Source organism: Muscardinus avellanarius (assembly GCF_963383645.1).
Source record: "Muscardinus avellanarius genome assembly, chromosome: 5".
Taxonomy (NCBI): Eukaryota; Metazoa; Chordata; class Mammalia; order Rodentia; family Gliridae; genus Muscardinus; species Muscardinus avellanarius.
The window spans coordinates 82740489-82762855 of NC_137790.1; the positions used below are offsets into that span (position 1 = coordinate 82740489).

General features: G+C 35.7%; 1 protein-coding gene across 4 annotated transcripts in view; it reads right to left on the reverse strand.

Moving 5' to 3' along the window:
- IL1RAP (interleukin 1 receptor accessory protein) overlaps nucleotides 1–22367 on the reverse strand; it is a gene marked incomplete at both ends in the record, with an annotated part of 103231 nt that overhangs the window by 36902 nt on the left and 43962 nt on the right. For all 4 annotated transcript variants that reach the window (XM_080696379.1, XM_080696378.1, XM_080696381.1 and 1 more), the window contains 3 exons: nucleotides 396–561; nucleotides 13157–13343; nucleotides 17376–17661. In XM_080696379.1, the coding sequence (XP_080552505.1) occupies nucleotides 396–561; nucleotides 13157–13343; nucleotides 17376–17661 (639 nt within the window). The remainder of the gene's footprint in view (nucleotides 1–395; nucleotides 562–13156; nucleotides 13344–17375; nucleotides 17662–22367) is intronic.

The following is a 22367-nucleotide window of genomic DNA, read 5'->3' on the forward strand; positions in this document are numbered from 1 at the left end:
TTGCTTGTAACTGCATCAGCACCTATGTATACCGTCTCTAATATCATCACTTATCTGGAGTTTTAGGGAGTCTTAGTTCCAGAGTACAGATTAGAAGACTGAAACCCTGATCAAGTCATGTGATGACTAAATGGAAGTGACATAATTTGAAGATGAATTCGTCTCATACTCTTCATTCATCACATGATCTTACTTTATTCACATGCAAATTCAGTCAACTAATCGTTATCAAATGGGTAATTTATACTTGGAACTCCTCAGTATAGTGCAGTGAACAACAAAAAAAGTGTCTCTTTTTTTTATAGAACTTATATACTTGAGTGTAATAAACCGTTAAGAGCCAGAAAAAGAGTATTACAGCTGTCGTGTGGGTGCTCAATACAAATCATGCTTACCTACCACCTTTACAGTCAGAGTTCTGGTGAGCTGGAAGGTACGTCCATTTTCTGGGTATGTAACAACACAAGTATAATTTCCATTGTTTGAAACCAAGGGAATAAGGAAGCTCAAGTTCATGCCTTCAGGTAATACATTATTAAAATTCTCTATTTTATAACAACCCTAGAAGAAGAAAAGATGTTTACTCTTTAGATACATAAATACAAAATATATAAACACATATACTCTCATTTTGAATTTTGCACAGAACTTCCAAATATTTATGCTGCACATTTTACGGAACAATTTTGTTCAAGCATATGGATGGTATTTTTGCAAAGAGCACATGAATACATTTATTCAACCTCGACAAAAGAGAAAGTAAACTTTTTTTTGTGGTACTGGGGTTCCTGGAAACCCTTCTACCTCCAGGCTACACTCCCATATAATATACTTTTATATTTTTATTTGGAAACAGGGTCTCTTAAGCCAGCGAGGCTGGCTTCGAACCCGATCCTCCTGTCTCTGCCTCCCAAGTGCGGGGATTACAAGTACATGCCACCACGCCCGGCGAAAGTAAACTTTTAAACTGAAATATGGCTTCAAAAGCATAGGCTTCCTGTCTCAGGATAAAGGATTTAAATCCTTGGAATCCTATCTTGATAAGGAAGCAAGGTGAAAGTTTTAAGACAATTACTATAAAATCTTGAGCCATTGCAACTCCTACTCTAGGAAGCAATTATTTTTATACAGTTCTTCAGTGATTGTCTTAATTAAGGAATTGAGTCATTGTGTCTGATAATCCAAGCTCCAAGTTAGCTATCTAAATTTTTCATTCTTGGTCACCCTATTGAATATCTATATCAGAGACTTCCAGGTATTTTTATTTTTATTGTACTTTATCTTATTTTCATAATTGGATATTAAAGACTCTGGAATTCAAAAATTAACAGCTATTTTATGAACTTTATAAGCATTCTAATTCTTTCATACAACTCAGTTGATGCTTATAATTTGATATTGTATTATCTCATACAAAGTAACTAAAAGTCGTATTTTGTATCTCCCAGTCTCAGCAGTTGGCTATATTGTTTTATTTAGTTTATCTTAGTGAAAAAATATATATATCACCTGTGAAAAAATATATATTAATTTTCAAAACATTTTTTAAAATACTAATATTTCATGAATGATAAATAGGGTTAGGTTGTCTCTAAGGTTTATTAGATCTTGAAAATTCTGGGAATTAACTGCTGCCCTGCATGTTCAACATTCTGTATTCATATATTAAACTTTAATTCTTGTATGCTTAAGGATTTCTGGCTTCAATTCTTAGAGCATGGATTGTGAAAGATGACAGTTACCCTAAGAGACACATTTTATAATTCTTTGTCACAGGAAATATGTCTTTTAAAAACAGTTCTGAACTTTTGCTTCATGAAAAAGATTATGAAGGGGAAGTTGATATGACCTCAGGAAAGATAGTTTCTCAATGCCATTTTTCCTGTTTGGATAAGCAGTGTTTCTGAGCACATGTCACACTGGCAGAAGATTTCAATAACTTTAGGTTATCACAAAGTAGACAGCAACAAAGACCTATACTCTTATAATGAATTTAAGTCAGATTTAGTTTAGATTGTGTTTAGAATGTCTATAGAATTCTATTTGATTTTTGTGACACCTTTCATTTAAACAGTTCAAAGATATATTTCCTCTCATTCGTTAGCTTAGCTGTTTTTAAATCCCTGTGAAGCAGACAGATCAGACTGAATATGCTCCAGTTTTACAGATGATAGAAAAAAAATAAGACAGACAGATAAAGAGATATCCTAGATAGCACAGTACAGAGCTGAAACTCAGTACTGCAGAGAGCTGAATAAAAGCCTTTCACTGGCTTCTTGGCTAAGAATGAGCAGTGCTCATCAGCAGTGAGTCGATGCTGTGAAATTACACCCACACAGGCACCTAACATGTGCACCATGATCTCAGCTGATTCTTAACCCAAGACAATTTTTAATGCTCTTAGCCTCATTTTATACAAGAGGAAATAAAGGCCTACAAAGTTCATATCATAGTGTTAGGCAGTGTTAAAACTGGAGTTAGATCCTGGATCCGTTTGTTTCAATTGTGAACCTAAATCTATTTCAAAGCCTTTGCTTTTAACTCAACTCATGTGTGTCCTCATACTATGTGGTGTTAATAGTGTTAGTACTATTAACACCCCTGTTAATTGTGTGTTTGGCTCTGTTACTTTGCTTAAGCTGATTTCTGAAATTGGTGGTAAACTGGAAAAGCCTACTTTTTCAGGAAGAGAAGACAGACATAATTATTCAACTTGTCAACAGCAGTTCTTCAGAATGTGCTGAAAGGGACATTTTATAGCTCTTTCAAAACTATAAAAATTAGAAATGGAATACAAGAAATATTTTACATTTTAAATATATGTGTGTGTGGTGGGGGTAGTGTGAGAGCACTGTTAAAATATAAGTGCTCATTAACTTTGGCCTATATTGTCTGGCCAGTGCTACTTTTTCTTATAAGCAGCTCTATTTCTAGACCCTTCAATCCATGCTCATCTTTGGAAAGAATACTTTTTACAAACAAGAAACTAATCCTAAAAAAATAAATTCTTCAAATTTCATAATCACTTCAGAAAGAGTCACTTGTTTAGAATCTAGTCGCAATAGGCAAAAACAAGAATTTGGATATTCAAACAATAGAAAACACATTTCCAAAAGCAAGAAATGAGTTAACAGCTAGGAAATTTCTTCAATAAAGCAAATACTTGTCTAATTAAAAAACAGTTATCCTAATTTACTCATCAGTTCCTCATTCTGAACTCAAAAGAGGGAAGTTAACTAGAAGAGAAACTATTCAGCTATGCAAGGGTTGTGGTGACAATCGACCACCAAAGATAGGTACAGAACAGCCCAGAAAGGACTTTGAGATTCTGGAACGGAAATGAGAGGCATGTGGGGAATGATGAGTGTGGGTCAGGGTATGTCGTGATGAAGCAAGGAAAAGTGATTTCATTTAGTAAACACACAGCATGTGAAGAACCATCTGCAGGCATGAAGAACTCGGTCTAGAAGGAATACGACAAAAACAATGGAAGGCGTACTGGGGCTGGGGAATGCATGAAGAGGAAACAGAAACCACTCAGAAAAGCTTAATGGAGAAGCAAGATTCTGGCTGTATCTTAAAGGATAAATGGAATATTCATAGAGGTTGAGGAGAAATGGGCATGAAACACCGCAGGCACAGGAAAGAAGTGAGAAGAACTCACCTGTCCTCTCGGAGTACTTTCCCTCCTTGTTCATACTTTATCTACTTCATTATGCTGTTCTGTTTTCAGGTAGAGCGCTTCCTAGCACCTCTAGAAAATTAAACTCCTGTAGGGGCCAGTGTGTGTGGATGAGTACTATAACTGCATGGCCTGCACCTTGTCTGATAGTTGGCACATGGAGCTCAAAATGTCTGTACTGCATGTGTATGAAAGAAACAAAGATACAAGATATGAAGTTGGTGTTCATGGCCTATGTAAGTGGTAAATGAGTATATCTAATCCCAATAATTGGTAGGCTGAGATAAGAGGATCGCAGGTTTGATATCAGCATTGACAACTTAGGGAGAGCCTATTTCAAAAATGGTAAATAAAATTAGGATAGGAGGATGTATCTCAGGGTTAAAATGTCCTCAGATTCAATCCCTAGTAACCTTCCCGAAATTAAGATATAAGGTGTGAACCAACGGGAATAGCTACTGAAGGTTTTTGCATACAAGATTCTGTTGATATGGAATACATTATATATTGTCATGAAGTCTCAGAAGAGTTCCAAAAATCAATCTTAGTTCTAGACAGAGCTAAGTCTGCCAATGTTTTATAAATATTTACAAAGTACCTTCTGTGTGCCAGAGACTATTAGGTGCTGGACATATAATAGCCAGTAAACACAGAAATGACACTTATCCTCATGAAATTTTACAGTCCAATCTAATTCATTCAATTACTCAATCAATTCCTAAGTGCAATATATATTGGTTCAGTTTTGTTTTGTGTGCCTGTTGTTAAAGGAAAAGAAAAAGAGAGAAAAATAGAGCTCACTACCTGGTGTAGAAGAGAGGAATGTAATCACTATACTAGAGATGAGGTATGAATTAAGTTCTATCAAAATGCAGAGCAGGTGATTCATTTAGCCCCACAGCTTCAGAGATATTTAATTGAACTGATTTTAAGTTTCAGTGATGAATCTTAGATCCTTAGAAGTCCTAAAGATATATGTAAAATGTTGTTTGTATATGCATATATAGAATTATAAGTGTCAGCTGGGCATGGTGGCGCAAACTTGTAATCCCATTACTTAAGAGACTGAAACAAGAGGAGGATCACAGGTTCGTGGACAGCCTCAGCTACTTAGTGAGGCCCTTTGCAACTTAGTGAGACCTTGAATCAAAAGAAATAATAAAAAAAATAGGGCTGGGGATATAGCTCAGAGGTAGTGCCCCTCAGATAAATCCCCAGCACACACACACACACACACACACACACACACACACACACACGGAATTATAAGTGTCTAGCTCTGAAAGAGAATATGATACCAACTAATTTAGTGTTAAAGGCTAAAACTCATTCCCTAGGGGATATAGGGAAGGGAAAATGATAAGGAAACAATCTAGCTAAGTTGCCACAACAAATGAGGCAGGCATAATAAGTCTGTTACACACACAGTGAACTAGATTCTCAACAATATGAGCTACTCCAGCAGCAAACCCTGACCAGTACTTTTTCAGAAATGCTCCTTCCTGACCTGATAACACTTTGTCAGAAGAAAGCAAAGGTTTTCTGAGAGAGACACATGGACAATATCAGACCGATTCTGATTAACTTCATACAAAAATTTACAAGTTGAGGTAATATACCAATTTCAATAATCACAATGGGTACAAGAACAGCCAGCTTTTTGAAAATTGATATACAGAATGACATCCATTCCACGAAATGGCATCTGATAGTATTTCAGCAATTGCCATAAATGTAATATACAAAACACCCAATAAAATGGTCCTTCTGATCCACAGTGAAAAGGAGAAACTGCCTTTGCTTTTATTAGTGTCTATATAAAATGAAATTTCAAATATCCAACTATAACAATGAGGAATAGAATATGAAATTTAGGATGGCTTTCCATATATGAAAATCCAGGTCTCTAAATAAATTTAATAATAATTGGAAGAGAAACAACAGCAATAACAAGATCACACTTACCTCTTCCTGCTACATTTGTAAAGGTCCCTATGTGAATAAATAGACAGTCTCCAGCTTCTATACATAGTGTGTTCCACAAATTCTTTGATAAACTGACTATATGAAATTCAGTATATCACTTATAAACTATGGTTTGCTTTCCAGGCTAGTTAGGAAACCTGACTTATTCAATAAACATTTACTGAACACCAATTTACTTCACAGGACAGTTGAGTTAGAGGACTGTGGATTCTGGATCCTGAATTAATGAAACTTCATGCAGAAGGGAGGAGGAGAGAGGAAAAGAAGACATGTAGAGGAGGGAAATCTAATCTTGTCCCATTTTCTACCGCATTTCTGAAATATTAAACATTTGGTTTTCTGTCTCCTGCAATCTCAGTTTGTCAGAGCCTCTTCTGATTTTCTGGGGCCCTCTAGCCATAGGTTTCCCTCAGTCTCATATTCCAGCCACAGCCCAGTACATGTTCAAATATTGTCCTACCTTTCAAAATGCCCTGAGCTTTACAAGTAAAGGCTGGACTACCCCCTCACCTCAACCCTGGAGAGTACAGGTTTGGGAGCAAGATAGAACTGGCCTGATATCACAGACTCTGCCATACACATAAAGGTGTGGATTCTTACACATGGGGTTGAATCTTGGTTCTTAGCCCTGTGGCTTTTGGCAAATCCTAAAGATAAAAAGGGAAAAAAAGAGAACCTATTTCATAAGGATTTTGAAAGAACAAAGTGAAATAAAGCATTTTAGAATAATCTCTATGCTCAATAAATGTCAACAATGCTTGTTTATCTTTCTGAGCCTCCATTTCCTAACTTATTTAAAGGTGATACATCTCTTGCAGAGTTGTGATGAGTATTAATGATAACAAATCAAATACCTAGCATACTGCCCTACACATAAGTAAAATGGAAGATGTATTAGTTTCATTTTCCTCCTTTCAATTCAGCAGCTCTCTACTTGTAGATAATATAGGAAAGCAAATTTGCTAGAACTGATTATAATTAACATAACTTTTAACATTCATAGACTTATTTACATTACTAAAAAGGCCATTTCTATAATATCATAGTAGGGAATTCAATAAAAAAGGGGACTGCTATTGTAGAGCCAAGATGCCTATGTGGATCGTTAGGGAAGATGTACAAGATAGAAAACAGAATTCAATGCCATCACTGTTAGAAATAGGAGAACACAGTGACCCAAACCATGATCTTATTCCTAAGATGACAGAACTCTTAAGATCAACGATGTTAATTAATCATGCAAAGGTGGAGAAATAAAACCCAGTATTATACATAACAGTAGCAATCTGTTCATAACCACAGGATGGAAAAGATGGCTGCTTGCTGGTTGTCATTTTTGGTCACCTGTATGCTGCTGACATCTACCATGTTAGTGGCTTTATAGCAGTGACATTTTTTCTGTATCTAGACTTCTGTTTCCATTCATTTTATGAATAGTCTCTCTAGAGTTTGAACTGAGCCCACTTTTCACTTAATGGCTCAACTATAAAACAGATGTATCCAGTTATCTATTACTTGCTCTATCTCCTCTGCGTCAGACCCAAATATATGCAACCACTTCCTGCTAACCAATATTATCTGCCACCCAGATGCCTCATAGACATCTCTAACTTAATATGAGATTTGTTAAATCCATCACTTACTCCTCACCTTCTCCTTCACTACTTTATGCCTTGGTTAACAACACCAACATTTATACAGACAGAAAAAACAAAAATCTTGCAGATCACTGAATATGGTATAACTTTAGAAAAACAAGCTCATGGGGGCACATGCTCTTCCTCTTCTTGAAACCAATAGCAATTACTCTTTGACACAGTTGTAGAATTATTTTTATTATTTCTTCTTATTTTTTTCAATTCGGTGCATTGTAGTCACATATCTTAATGGAATAATCCTACTTTTGATAAAAACAGGAATTCTTATGTACCTTTTCATGTTAAATTGTATGTTCCTTTGAGATTCCACAGAGCTGGGTACATATCTCATTCATCACTCTTTCCCCCCACACCCTTGGCAATACAGTTGATCTTCAGCTAGTATATGTTGAATGTATACATGAGCAAATACTACAGAAAGTAAATGTAGTGAAAAGTGACATTAAAAGAATCATAATTATATAGCTAAGGGAGTATATGGGTAAAATGATTTTAAGCTGGAGAAAACAAAATACAACTCATGAAGGGAACAGAATTTTTTTCTGTTCCAGAAGAAGCAGCTTCTTCTAGGAAAAGGGAATCCAGAGGGAAAAAATAGAAAAGGATAGCTTGCATATGGGAATAAAGCTAAAAAAGCAGACAAGTTTAGAGGTTAGAACACTTAATCACTCAGAAAAATATCCACACACTTACAGCCAATTGATTTTTGACAAAGGGGCTAAAAACATACACTGGAAAAAAATGGTGCTGGCAAAACTGGTTAACCATTTGCAGAAAATGGACATAAATCCCACTTTCTCACCCTGTACAAGTGTCAGTTCAAGGTGGATCAAAGACTTGGAAATTAGACCAGAGACCTTTAGGCTCCTTGAAGAGGGCATCAGTCCAACACTGCAACACATAGGCACAGATAAAAACTTTCTCAACAAGACCCCAAAGGCACAAGAAACTAAAAGGGAAGTCGATTCGTGGGATTGCATGAAACTGAAGAGCTTCTGTACAGCAAAGGAAATTGTCAAGAACCTCAATCGAGAGCCAACAGAATTGGAGATTTTTGCAACTGACTCCTCTGATAGAGGGCTAATATCTAGAATGTAAGATAATTCAAGAAACTCAACAGTAAGAAAACAAATAACCCAATAAAAAAGGGAAGTGAATTAAATAGATACTTCACAAAAGAGGAAATTCGAATGGTGAATAAATGCATGAAAAAATGCTCAACATCATTGGCAATTAGAGAGATGAAAATCAAAACTACCCTCAGATTTCACCTAATTCTAGCTAGAATGGAAATCATTCAAAGCACAAACAACAACAAAAGTTGATAAGGATATGGAGAAGTGGAAATTTTAATACATTGTTGGTTGGATTGCAAATTAGTGCATCCACTTTGGAAAACAGTATGGAGGATCCTCAGAAGAATGGGAACAAACTTACCATTCGATCCAGCAATACCACTTCTGGGTATCTTCCCCCCAAAAAAGAAAACCAAACTACCAAACTAATGCATCCATATCTATGTTAAAAGCTGCACAATTCACCATAGCCAAACTATGTAAACAGCCAATATGTCCATCAACAGATTAATGGATTACAAAACTATGGGATATGTACAGAATGAAATTTTACTCAGCCATAAAGAAAAACCCAATTACATCATTTACGGGGAAATTGATGGAACTGGAGGACATTATGCTAAGTGATATTAGTCATTCACAAAAAATAAGAAATCAGATGCTTTGCCTAATATGTGAAACTAAGGAGAAATGAGTAACAGGAAGAACTCTAGATGAAGAAAGAGATTCTACAGAGGAACTAATAAGGTGACCTAAATGAGGGGATGGAAGGGGGAAAAGGGAAACTCTCTAAAGCACATGATGTACTTAAACATATCAAAGTCAATCACTAAGCCAAGCATGGGAAGGAGGGATGGGGAGGGAAAGAGATGGGGATTGGGTAAGGGCTAATTGGGTGATGTGTGCATGTATGTCTCCACAAGTATTTTATCCCATTAAAATGTATTACTACAATGCACCAATAAAGAAAGTAAAACAAAAGAAAAGTTGATCCAAAGTTGAGTTAAAACATAACTTTTTAACAGGAAGAAATAATTACTGACATAAAATTATTAATGTTTTAACAATCTTATATGCTATTGACTATGAAAATTCATAATTATGGAGAGAACATGAAAGGAGCCCTTATTCCCTTACTAGCCATTACAAGCATTAATTCAGTCTATGTTTTATTTCATCTATACGCATTCACTTCCTCTCAAGATGATTTTGTGGCAAACCACAGAAATCATATAATTCCATTTGCAAATATGTATGTATTGCTAAATTATAAGGCTCATTCTGCAACTATTACTATTTTACCACTATGAAACTTAATAAGTCATAATTCACATCTATCACTAATATTCTTAGTTCAGAATTCCCTAATTTTCTTGTAATTTATTTTATAGGGTTCATTTAAGGTGATTTTAAGGTTTACAATTGATTATTACTTCTCTTAAATTGATCTCTTTCCTCACCACACCCCACCCTTCCTCCTCTCTCTCCCTCTTACTGTCATTCTCCCTCTTTTCTCCAAGTTCTCCCTCTTAGTCACTTTACTATTAAATATATACAAATCAAAATATATATAAAATCAAATATATACAAACATTCAAAACATATGTATGAGTTAATGAAGTATTTAAAGTGAGCAGTTTTGTAATTGTCCATCAGAGCCAGGAACAGCACTTTGCCAGTCACCCTTGAAAGCTTTCCATGTGTCCCATGTCACTCAAGTATGACTACTGTACTTTCATAGTTAAACCATTTTTCTGCTTTCATTTATAATTTTATCAATCATATATATCTTTAGACATAGCTTCATCCAATTTTAAAACGTGTCTGTTTCTTTTATTGTCATATGTTCCTTCAGGTATCCCCACTACATGCTTTTCCTTTATTCACAGGTTAAAATACCCAGCACATCTGGTCCTGGTCTATAAAGTTTCACACAGTCTGGATTCTGCTGATTGCAAACCCATGGTGCAGTTTAACATATTCCTACATTCCTTAGATCTCCGGAAAAATAGCAGCAGTATCCAAAGGCTTGATCAGACCCACATTTAATCCACTGGGCAAGATTACAGGTAAGAGTGTGCTCTTTCATCAGAAGATGAAAGATGTCCGGGGTTAATCATTTTGTGAAGTTAGCCGCCATTGATGCTTCATGTTCAGAGTTGTTAATCAACTGGGACTTGCAGAGTGATATTCCATATTTATCATTTCTCCATTTATTAGTAGATATTCTTACATAAAACAGACTTCTCTGAACTATCATATAAACTAATAGTATATTTCTTCCAGGAAAACTAGGATAAACATCTAATTACTTTTCTTCACTGCCTGGTTTTCAAGATAATTAATTTCCTATCAGCATTCAAATACAACTAGCTAAAATTTTTATATATCATGATGAACTTGTGAATTGAAACTTACTTCACTGGATTCAAACCACTGCAAGTATTATTTTTATTTGAGTTCAAATTGCTCATTTCTGGCTAACAGACAACTCTGTAAGTTGACTCGGAAGAATTTTACATTTTCAGTTATGATTATGGAATTGTCTATGTCTCCTGTAAATTCTGCCAGTTCTTGCTTTATATATTTTGAAGTATTTTTTATGTCTCCCGATGAAGTAACCATTTTATTGTTATGAAATATCTTCTATCTCTGGTAATACTCATTGTCTTAAAGTCTACTTTATCTGCTATTTATAGAGTCATTCTAATATTTTTTATTTTATTCGTTTTTCATTTTTGATTTTAAGTGTTTTTCCCTTTCACTTCTTACTAATCTTAAGGCATTATATATGTATACACATACTGTATGTGACTTCGCATGTGAGCATGTTCTTCTACTACCACTATGTTCCTCTTAATTTACCATCATTTCTGAAATAATTTGTTCTCTTCATTCTGTTTTCAGTAAGTTATATAATTTCTGGGATTTTCTACTTATTTATTTTTTTCATATGACTTTTATAATTTTCCCAGCATATTTTAGCTCAATTTTCTCTTTGTCTTTTAGCACATTCTTCTCAATGTTTTTTAGCTCTTTTTTTTTTTTTTTGCAGCAATGGGGATGGAACTCAGAGGCATTCTACCTTCGAGCTACACCCCCAATCCTATTAATTTTTTTAATAATTTTTTTAATAATTAATTTTTTTAATTAATTTTTTGAAACAGGGTCTCACTGAGTTGCAAAGTGCCTCCCTAAGTAGTATCTGAGATTGTTGTAGAACCACGATACTCCTGTCTCAGCCTCCCAAATGCTGGGGTTACAAGCTCGCCACCATGCCCAACTTAGCTCATGTTTAATAGGTACTAATATACTTCTGATATGCTTTATTTTTCTACATTGACATTTTATTTCTTATTCTCCTTTTTCTGGTAACTTTGAATAGGATTTTATCTTGGTTTTATTTTTGCTGTTGTTGTTTTGATAGTTTTTCTTTTTTCTAGACTTTAGTATATCGCGGTATTTTCCAACTTCACAGAAATTCTTTTCACAACTATGGTGGTAGCCAAGCATAATGGTGTACACCTGATTCCTAGTACCTGGGAGGCTGAGACAAGAGGATCACAGTTTGGAGGCCAGCTTCACCCACTTATCAAGACCTTGTTTTAAAATAAAAAAAATTAAAAAGGACTGAGTATAGCTCAGAGGTAAAGTATTCCTGGACTCAATCTTTAGCACCAAAACAAAACAAAAAATTTGGTGGCTTATCTTAAGATGCTCTGCCTGTTCCCCTTCCTCTGTTTTTAGTCTCTCCCTTTTCTTTCCTTTCTTCATATTTTCCTAATCTGATTTTCTTTTTATTTTCTTATGGTGCTAGAGCTAAACTCAGGGCCTTGCACAGGCTAGGCTAATGCTTTTCCATTTTCAGCAGTGTCTCCTTGGTGTGGCTGGTCCTTTTTTAGAGTTGTAAGACACTCACACTGCTCCAACCTCATCAGAACCTCTTACTGTAAGCCTCTTTCACTCCCCTTCTCAGAACCACCTCTCCAAGTGCCAGACTCTGCTTCTAAGCTGGCCTTCCACACATGCCAGCAAGCACCAGCTTTGGGTCCTCCTGTCTTCAAGTCAGCCAGACAGCACATTCCTTTCTTCTTCTGCTTGCTTGAAAACACCGATTCAGTATGGGTCTTAATGCTATTGGTAGCTTGTTTCACTTGCTTTCCTGAAAGTAATTCTTATGGATAATTTGTCACTGAATTTTGCTATAAATATTAACCTTGAGTTTTTGGCCTTGGTGAATGTGCAGATCTGAAAAGATTAAAAATCTATGCTGCTGCCACAAGCATCACCTTCCAACACTTAATTTTTTTATAAAACATTTTTAAATTTCTCAGATGTGGGAGAGACCACAGATGGATGGTGCCCACAGATGAGGAAAAAGAAGAAAACACATATTCATAATAAATTACAGTACTGATTAACCGAGAGATTGAAATTAACCAAATGAATCAGCAGCTTCTGGCTTGACTAAGTAGTGAGTTGAAGTGGGTTAACATTTCTCAAAATGCATTCCACAGGACTTTGACAGGCAGATGTGGTAACTCAGTGAACACAGTGAAGAAACCGTGGACTGAGGCAAAAGACTCATGCCCCTTCCTTTAAAACAGTACCGAATGAGGAAGTGGTGAAAGTTTTGTATGGCATTATTAAAGAAGTCAGAATCCCCAAAGAAAAGAAATCTCAGTCTCCACATTGGACTCAGCAAATAAGTATTGCCATTTTAGAAAAAATAAAAGGTGCTCTGACTTGCTTACCATATACCAAGTGACGGCTGGTTTGACACTGGAAGGAAAATATCCATCTACATTTGGACAAGTGATCTTTTGAATCCCATATTCTATATACAGTCTACGCACTGGGTGTTTCATGGGGGAATTGAAACAGCTGTCCTTTTGAACAACTTCCAGGGGAAAGGCAACTTTGCTGCAGTATGTAGTGTTCCTGAAAAAAGAAATATGTAATAAATAGGTAGCCTCATTTGCATTTCATAATATCAAAACCACACTAAAGTGAACCAAAGAAGACTTCGTTTATATGTGTAAGCTCATGTAAAATTAAATGAGTTATGGAGGTATTTCCTATACCAATTGGTATCAAAGAATAAAAGAAACACAATTATTTACTGTTAATGTTCTAAAATACACCTTACTTATCAACCTAAACGTGTGTGTGTGTGTTTGTATTTAAAATTTTCATTTAAACCATATGAAGAAAATTGGAAATTAATCCCACTTTCTCACCCTGCACAAAAGTCAACTGAAGATGGATCAAAGACTTGGAAATCAAACCAGAGTCCTTGAAGCTCCTTGAAGAGGGCATAGGTCCAACACTGCAACACACAGGCACAGATAAACACTTTCTCAACAAGACCCCAGAGGCACAACAAATTAAAAGGCGAATCAATACGTGGGATTGCATGAAACTGAAGAGCTTCTGTTCAGCAAAGGAAACTGTCAAAAACCTCAATCGAGAGCCAACAGAATAGGAGAAGATTTTTGCCACCTACCACTCCGATAGAGGACTAATATCTAGAATATACAGAGAACTCAAGAAACTCAACACTAAAAACACAAACATCCAATAACAAAATGGGCAAGTGAACTAAATAGACACTTCACAAAAGAAGAAATTCAAATGGCCAATAAATGCATGAAAAAATGCTCAACATCACTGGCAATCAGAGAGATGCAAATCAAAACTACCCTGAGATTTCACCTAACTCCAACTAGAATGGCAATCATTCAAAATACAAACAACAACAGATGCTGGCGAGGATGTGGAGAAATGGGAACTCTAAGACATTGTTGGTGGGATTGCAAATTAGTGCAACCACTTTGGAAAACAGTATGGAGAATCCTCAGAAGAATGGGAACAAATCTACCATTTGATCATTTAAAGCCTTCTAAGTAATACTAGTATTGTGATACAAAGGTAAAAATGGCATATTAAAGCATAGCTGGTAATAATAAAAACAATCTTTTCAAAATATATGTTTCTGAGATAAGTTTTAAAGACCACTTTTGACTTAGCATCTCTAAGTGTGGAAATATTTTTCAAGTAATAGAAATATGAAAAAACAGAGACAGTATGAACTCAAAAATATTCATTTAGTGCCATTTCAGCAAGAAAAACATTGGAATCAAGAGAAAAAATTAAACAAAAGAAAGATTATACCAAAAACTATGGAACAACCATTCAAAATGTTATAAGCAATCCAGCATGAAGGGCTAAACAAACCCATAAAACTTAAGAATGGGAATTGTATCTATGTAATAATGTTTGTATAGGTTGTTCCAGCTCCTCCATTATCCTCTACATACTCTATATCTACATTAGGTTTCCCATTCATTGAACACCTTAAACATTAACATAACCCACATTTATATGGTTAATTATAGATATCTGTTTTCTCTATAAAAATTAATTTCCACATGATCATTTGTATTTCTTTACTATATTCCTCTGACTTTAATACAATTAACAGTGGTGAGACTGACTTTTGTAATCCCCAAAGGTAAACAGTATTGGAGCAAGAATATAAGCAATAAAATTTAGGAAGTTTATAGATTAAATTAAGCTTTATAGATTCACTGACATCCCGTCTATGACTATACATGGTTTAGCTGAAGGCCATTCTCCTGTTAGAAATCACCTCAGGGAAATGAGAAGGTGTGTAATACTCCTAGCAGATAATTTCAATTTTAGGTTTGCTTTAGAGACATAGAAAATGGGCAGGTGAGTCAACTGAAGATCAAAAAAATCTGAAAATTGATAAACAACACTGAAGAAATATGCAGACCTTACCAGCCAAGCAACTCTACTCATATCCAAAAGAAGGTTAGTTTAGAAAAGTTTTGGGAAGATCGCTGGGTAAGTAGTGGGTGGCTAAACAAAAAGTAATATGAATACAGCAGCACTCGCATGCACAGTAGAAACCAAAGTCCATCAAACAACAATGACAACTCCATTTCAGGGATGTGCTGATGTTCCCTTGCTAAGTGCCAGTGAATGAATAATTGGCAATGATGAAAAGGAGTCTAAAGGCGTGTGGGCCGACCCTCCCATTGTGTGGATGGAGAGACCAAAGCTCCAGATATGGTCATGACTTGCTTAAATTCACCAGCTAAGTAATTGAAGAGCCTGTACAGTGGCCTGGTTTTTTTTTTTCCCTGCTTTTTTATCCAGGGCTCTTTCCAATGTAATCTGTTTTAACCTACACCATTTTTCATTAGACTATAAATAAGGGGCACATGCATCTCCCAAAGCTTCTAGGGGAGACACACACCAGCCAAGAATCCACTTCAATAAGCTTCAGAAGTGCTTTCAGAGGCTACATAGACTCCCAAAGACAAACTGAACCAAAGGCTTTTCAATGATAGCAAAGAGGTCCTTTTTATTTAATTATAACATATTTATCAAAGCATAGCCATAGTTCTCCATCACAGATCAGTTAGAATCCATGAGAGAAATTGGATATGGGATTATTCATTTTGATGGGCTAAACTATGAACTTCAACACCAAATTAATCCATTGAATGAAGTTCTAACCCATAATAACTCAGAACTTGCCTATATTTGGAAACAATGCCTTCAAAGATATAATAATGATAAAATGAGCTCATAAGGGTGGGCTATAGTCTAACATGGCTAGTGTCCTATAAGAAGAAGGCATTAGAATACAGACATACACAGAAGAACCCTCATGCAAAGGCAGAGAGAGAAGGTGACCTTATACAAGTCAAGGAGATTGGCACTGGGAATCAAACCCATTGGCCACCTTTAATCTCAGACATCTAAGTGCTGGAACTGTGAGGAAATTCATTTCTATTTTTAAAGCCACTGTTTATGGTATTCTGCTAATGCTGCTCTACGAAACAATATACCTATTAAATAGTAGGGAATAGTGCTGAGAAAAGGGAAAGAAAGAAAAAAAAGAAAGAAAGAAAATAGAAAGAAAGAAAGAAAGAAAGAAAGAAAGAAAGAAAGAAAGAAAGAAAGAAAGAAAGAAAAAACAAAGATGGAGTTTAGAAAACAAATTACAGGCTGATAACTCAAAATGGATAGTAAATAGAAAGTAACCAAATAACTAAACCTTAAGTAGTTATTCTCTGGAGGGGCCTCACCATTTCTTAAGATTTTTTTCTGAGTGAAACATTAATCTATAGTAAAAGAAAATGGGGTAGGCATGGTGGCACATACCTGTAATCCCAGTGTTTAGAAGCCTGAGACAGGAGGACCAAAGCTTCATGGTCAGCCTCAGCAATTTATACCCTTGGCAACATAGCAAGACCCTGTCTCAAAATTAATAAAATAGGGCTTGGGGTATATCTCAGAGGTAAAATGCCCCTGGATTCGATCCCAAGTACTAAAACAAAATAAAAGAATAAGAAAAATAAAAAGGAAAAAAAGAAACATAGGCATGTTGTAGGATAAAATCTATATTAAATCTTAGAAAATGGATTTGATCAAATTTGCAATAATAGTAGGCTGCTTTAGATTATATTCTTAGATTCTCAGGGACACAATGTTCACTTGCTTCTCAGGAAAATTTCAGTAGAAAAGTTTGAAGGCATTGTCCTAAATGCATTTGATGCCTCTCAAATATTCTTTCTTCTATAAAGGTTCCCTGAGTATCTATTCTGTGCCGGACACTTTGAAAGGTGCCAAGAATCAAAGATATGAATGGGCTCTCCTCCCTGCCCTGCTCATTTTCTAGAGAAATGAATAACTCCAGGTGATTCTCCACCTTTAAACAACTCTTTCTGCATGTCAGCATGCAAAAAGGACCCACTGATGGAGGATGTTCTAGGACACACAACCATCTTCCCTGTCCACTTCAGCTAAGAGACCTAGGTGAAACACTCTATGCACATGTTTCCATCCCCTTCCCCAGCTTCCTGGCACACTCATGGTCAGATTAAAAGTCTAGGAACCAAATGGAAAAGAGAAACTTGCCACTGAGCTTCAGGCTACCTTAGCATGCAGGTGTAGTTGCCTGTGTCATTGAGAAGCGTGGGCCGGAACCAGAGCACGTCTTTCTCCTTGCTGATGCGGTTCTCAGGGAGGCGGAAGTTAATAGGCTCCTCAAGGTCCCGGTCCTGTCTAGTCCAATACCAGATCAGAGTAAGGCCAGCTGAGTGGGCTGTGCTGTAGTTAAACTTCAAGAAGTGCTCAAAGAGCGGGCACTTGATGCGAGCTGGCTCATCTTCAAAGACTTGGATCTGCCTCATGGTGTCCAGTCCCCAGTCATCACAGCGTTCTAGAATAACAAAAAAGCCAGAGAGGGTGGATGAGTTACTTCACGGTAAAGGCCTCCAGAGAATACGGTTTTCCCCAGGATACTCCATTTTGTTCCAGAAACCTCCTTTTCTAGTCATTTTCAATGACCTCCCTCTAATGAATGCATATAATAAGCACCTCTGGTGAGAAGAAAATACTTCTCTCCACTTCTTTATTGTCTTTGAGTATCTTTTGGGTAAGCATTTAATCTGAGAGTTTGATCTTGTGAAACCCTACAAGGAACAGGCTAAGGTGCCACCTGAAAAGGAAGTGGTATGCTTTCTACTTCTTGGAGACAGACAGGTCCTAAGGAGGAAACTATAACTGGAATGGCAACCATTGGCTAGGTAGAAAGAGAGCTCTCAGATCTGATTTGGGAGGCTAGATCTGCATTGTCTGATAGAAATAGAATGCAAACCACATATGCAATTTTAGATGCTCAGTTGCCAGATGAGAGGAATAAAAACAAGTGAATAAACACAATGTCAATAATGTCTTGTTTAATATCCAAAAAGAATTACCGAGCTATTTTATATTTTCATTTTTATAGTAAATCTTTCAATCTCATGTGTTTTATACTTACAGGACATCTCGACCTGGGCTAGCTATGTGTGTCTACTGGCTACTGCATTGGCTGTGGGGCTATAGACCTGAAGAATCCAAGGTCTCAGTGATGTGGGGAATAAAAGTGCTAGTATTTTAATGATTGAGTGTCAAATAAAATTTGTAATTGTTTATACAATTTATTTTTGTAATAAAAAACAATCTGTTGTGTTCAGAAAAAAACAGAATAAGTATTTTCTTAAAGATTGACATCTGAATAAAGGGCTATATATGTCAACATATGAAAGAAGAAAATATTTCAGAAGTGAAAAAATCCCATATGACCCCCAAAATCATTTTCATACATTCCTTCCATTTTTTACATGCATATGTATATATGCACATATATGTGCTCATGTGTTCTATGTAAACTTTGATACATTTCTGTTGACATCTATAACATTCCATGCAAAATACAATAATTGGAAAGGATATGCTTTGTGTTATGTTGTCAGTAAAGGCATTTTAAAATACAGTGGCTATATCATTCTTTTAATTATATCCAAAAGAATAAAGATTTGCCATATACCAGTATCAAACCTAAAAGTGTGTGAAGAATCTATCTTTTAAGCATTATAAATTTCATACTATTCCTTTTGGTCTCTGAATTGTTTAATTTCACTATCTCCACACATAATTTTACTTTGGTAGAATATAGATTAATATTTGATAGTTTTTTAAAAATGTTTTCTCATCATGTTATTCTTCTGTGCAATATATAAAGATCTAAGTGTTGCCAGGTGTGGTGGCGCACACTTGTAATCCCAACATTCGGGAGGCTGAGACTGGAAGATCACGGTTCGCAGACAGCCTCAGCTACTTAGTGAGGCCCTCTGTAACTCAGTGAGACCTGGTTTCGAAATAAAGAAAAAAAAAAAAAATAGGGCAGGGGGTGTAGTTCGGAGGTCAAATGCCCCTGGGTTCCACCCCCCCCCAAAAAAAAAATAAAGATCTAAGTGTTAATTGTTGTGATTATAATAGATAAAATTTCAATAATATATACTTTTCTTTTATAAGTAATTGTTAAATGTAAATATTATATTGAAATCATAGTTTGGATGGGCTGGTTTTGAAGGAGAGGGATTAAGTATTAGTTGAAAATTGGCTGTTTATATGTAAGCACTGTGAACTCCATTTATTTATTTATTTATTTATTTATTTATTTATTTATTTTTGGTACTGAAGATGGAACCCAGGGGCCTTCCACCTCTGGGCTTCTCTCTCAGACCTATTTTTATATATTTTTTAGAAACAGGGTCTCACTGAGTTGCTGAAGAGTCTCACCAAGTAGCTGAGGCTTGGCTTCAAATCTACATAATCCTACTGTTTCAGCCCCCTAAGTACTAGGATTACAAGTGTGTGCCACCATGCCCAGCTGCACTGAGACCATTTTATAGGCACAAACCAAAAAGCCTCTTAATTATTTTCCTTCAGCAATATGTCCACTTTATGTATTTTAACATAAAAAATTATTCTTAATGATCACTTGACCATTCTAAATGACCAAATATGCAAAAACAGGCCTTCTCATTCCTACCTGAATCTTCATCCTCTGCCACTTGAAAATTAATCTTCCAATCAACAAAAGTCTATTTCCATCCTACAGTCCAGGCTGTCCCTATGACTTAAACTGGCATGCAGCAAAAGTCATTGTGTGGTAACAAGCTAAGGCTTAAAAGCTTTCGCTTTTCTCTTAGAACCTTGTTACCACTGTGAGAAAAAGCCCAAGAAAGCCGCCCAGTAAATAGGAGACCAATGGCATAGCGCTGAGGTGCCCTGCTGTGGCTGGCCCACCTCCAGAAGCACAGCTGTCCAGATTTGCCACAGCTGACCAAAGACACAAGAGAAAGCCCAAGCCAAGATCAACTGCACCAGGCAAACTCTAGACTCAGAAACAAAACTACAAGTATAACACATAAAATGATATTTGTTTGTCATTGGCATTTGTGACTGTTTATTAGGCAACTTTTTTTTTTTTTAACAGGTGATAACTGGCAAAACAATGACAATAGCAGCCATTTACTTTTGATAAAGCAAAAAACTTGAATCTTTCTGACTGGAAAAAAAGATGACACCTAAGTAATAAATCTCTGAGAAATTAAACTGCTTCTTTCAAGACTCAACAAATGATTATTTCTTGCTAAGTTTTCATTAAAATTACTTTTTAAAATCCAACACACAGAGAATTGGAAAAATCAAAAGGTTGCTTATGTCAAGACTCATTTGTAATACCTGTACAATATTTTTTAAAAACCTACCTAATCACATTAATTAACTATATTTTCTTTAACACTGCCAAGTGGCAGATTTAGCTCATTCAGTTTATAGAAAATTATAACCATAGCTTTTCTAACAAATATTACAAATTTAATAAATGCACCCAATTTGATTCCTTTCTGAAGCACCACTAAAACTAAAGTAATTCTTTAAGATATAATCACAGGTAATAACAAGAACAGGAGAAAAGACTGTGGCAACCTCAAAAGGGACAGTTGGACACAAATTTATAATATTTATTTATTTGTATATATATTTTTTGGTGGTGGTACCTGGTGGGTTTAGCATATTTAAAAACACAAATCTTAGGCCAGGCGTGGTGGCACACACTTGTAATCCCCATGCTTGGGAGGCTGAGACAGGAGGATAGCGCAGGTTAGAAGCCAGCCTGTCTGGCTTAAGAGACCCTGTTTCCAAATTAAAATTTATATATATATATATATATTTATATTTATATTTCCAGACCTATATATATATATAGGTCTGCGAGTGTGGCCCAGAGGTAGAAGGGTTTCCAGGAACCCCAATACCACAAAAAAAAAAGAAAGAAAGAAAAATAAGAAAAAAACACAAATCTTAAACCAGCATTGGAAAGCTGGAAAAAAAAAACAGTCTGCAATTTGGATATTGGGAAGACCCAGGAATTGTCAACACATAAGAAGGCATTGGTGCCACTCAGCCTTTATATTTTGTACTTTTCTGAATCAAAAGTAAGCAGAGGCTATGTAATTTATTTTAGCAAACATGATAGGACTATCACTTGTGGTAGGTGTTTTAATGCTCAGACATATTTCATCGAGCACTCTTTTCTTCTGACTTGGCAAATACGAAAAAAAAAAAAAAAAACAGGAACTAAGACTCTTCTGCTTGTATGACTTCATGTAATATAGCTTATTTTTGTTAGTAAGTAAAAGGTAGCTCGCTTGTTACCAATATTAATAATATATCCTAACAATGGCAAATGAAATCAGAACCTCAAAACTAAGGGTATGGGGAGAATAGTAAAGTAAAAAAAAAAAAAAAAAAAAAAAAACAACCTGAATGAAAGCTGTATTAAATAGATTATATCTGCCGGGCATGGTGGCACACGCTTGTAATCCCCACGCTTGGGAGGCAGAGGCAGGCAGGAGGATCGTGCAGGTTCGAAGCCAGGCCTGGCTTAAGAGACCCTATTTCCAAATAAAAACATAAAAGAGGTCTGGGAGTGTAGCCTGGAGGTAGAAGGGCTTCCAGGAACACCAGTACCACCAAAAAAAAAAAAAAAAAATAGATTGCATCCTTTGTTCCAATGCTACTCTCCCACTAATAAACAATTTTCCCCACTCAGCCTTTACTCACCAAGCCAAAAAATAGAAGAATCCTTTGTGGGAAATTTGACCACATGAAGCAGAAAGACTTAACAAACTTAATATCAGAGGCTCTTGAGAGCAGTTGTACAGATATATCACAAATCAAAAAAGCTCAAGGTTAACAGACTCGTGCCCACATTTAGAATTTCCAAGCAGCTTCTTAATTGCTTTTTAAATATGAACAAATAACTCAAGAAAACACTTCAGAAAAGCCTCCATTAAAAATGCAACGTTCAATGAAATACAATAAAAGAAACAGAGAAAATTAGCATTATTCAAGAAAAAAATAAAAATACTATCAACATCTTTATAGAGATTCCACAGGTTCTTCATGAACTTACTACATTTGGAACTACTACATTGATAAAACAGGAAAATACTGTGCTAAAGGAATATTGAGAGAAACAAAGAGCTGACTTAAATGAGAACAAGATTAAAATGTAAAGACTTAACAGAT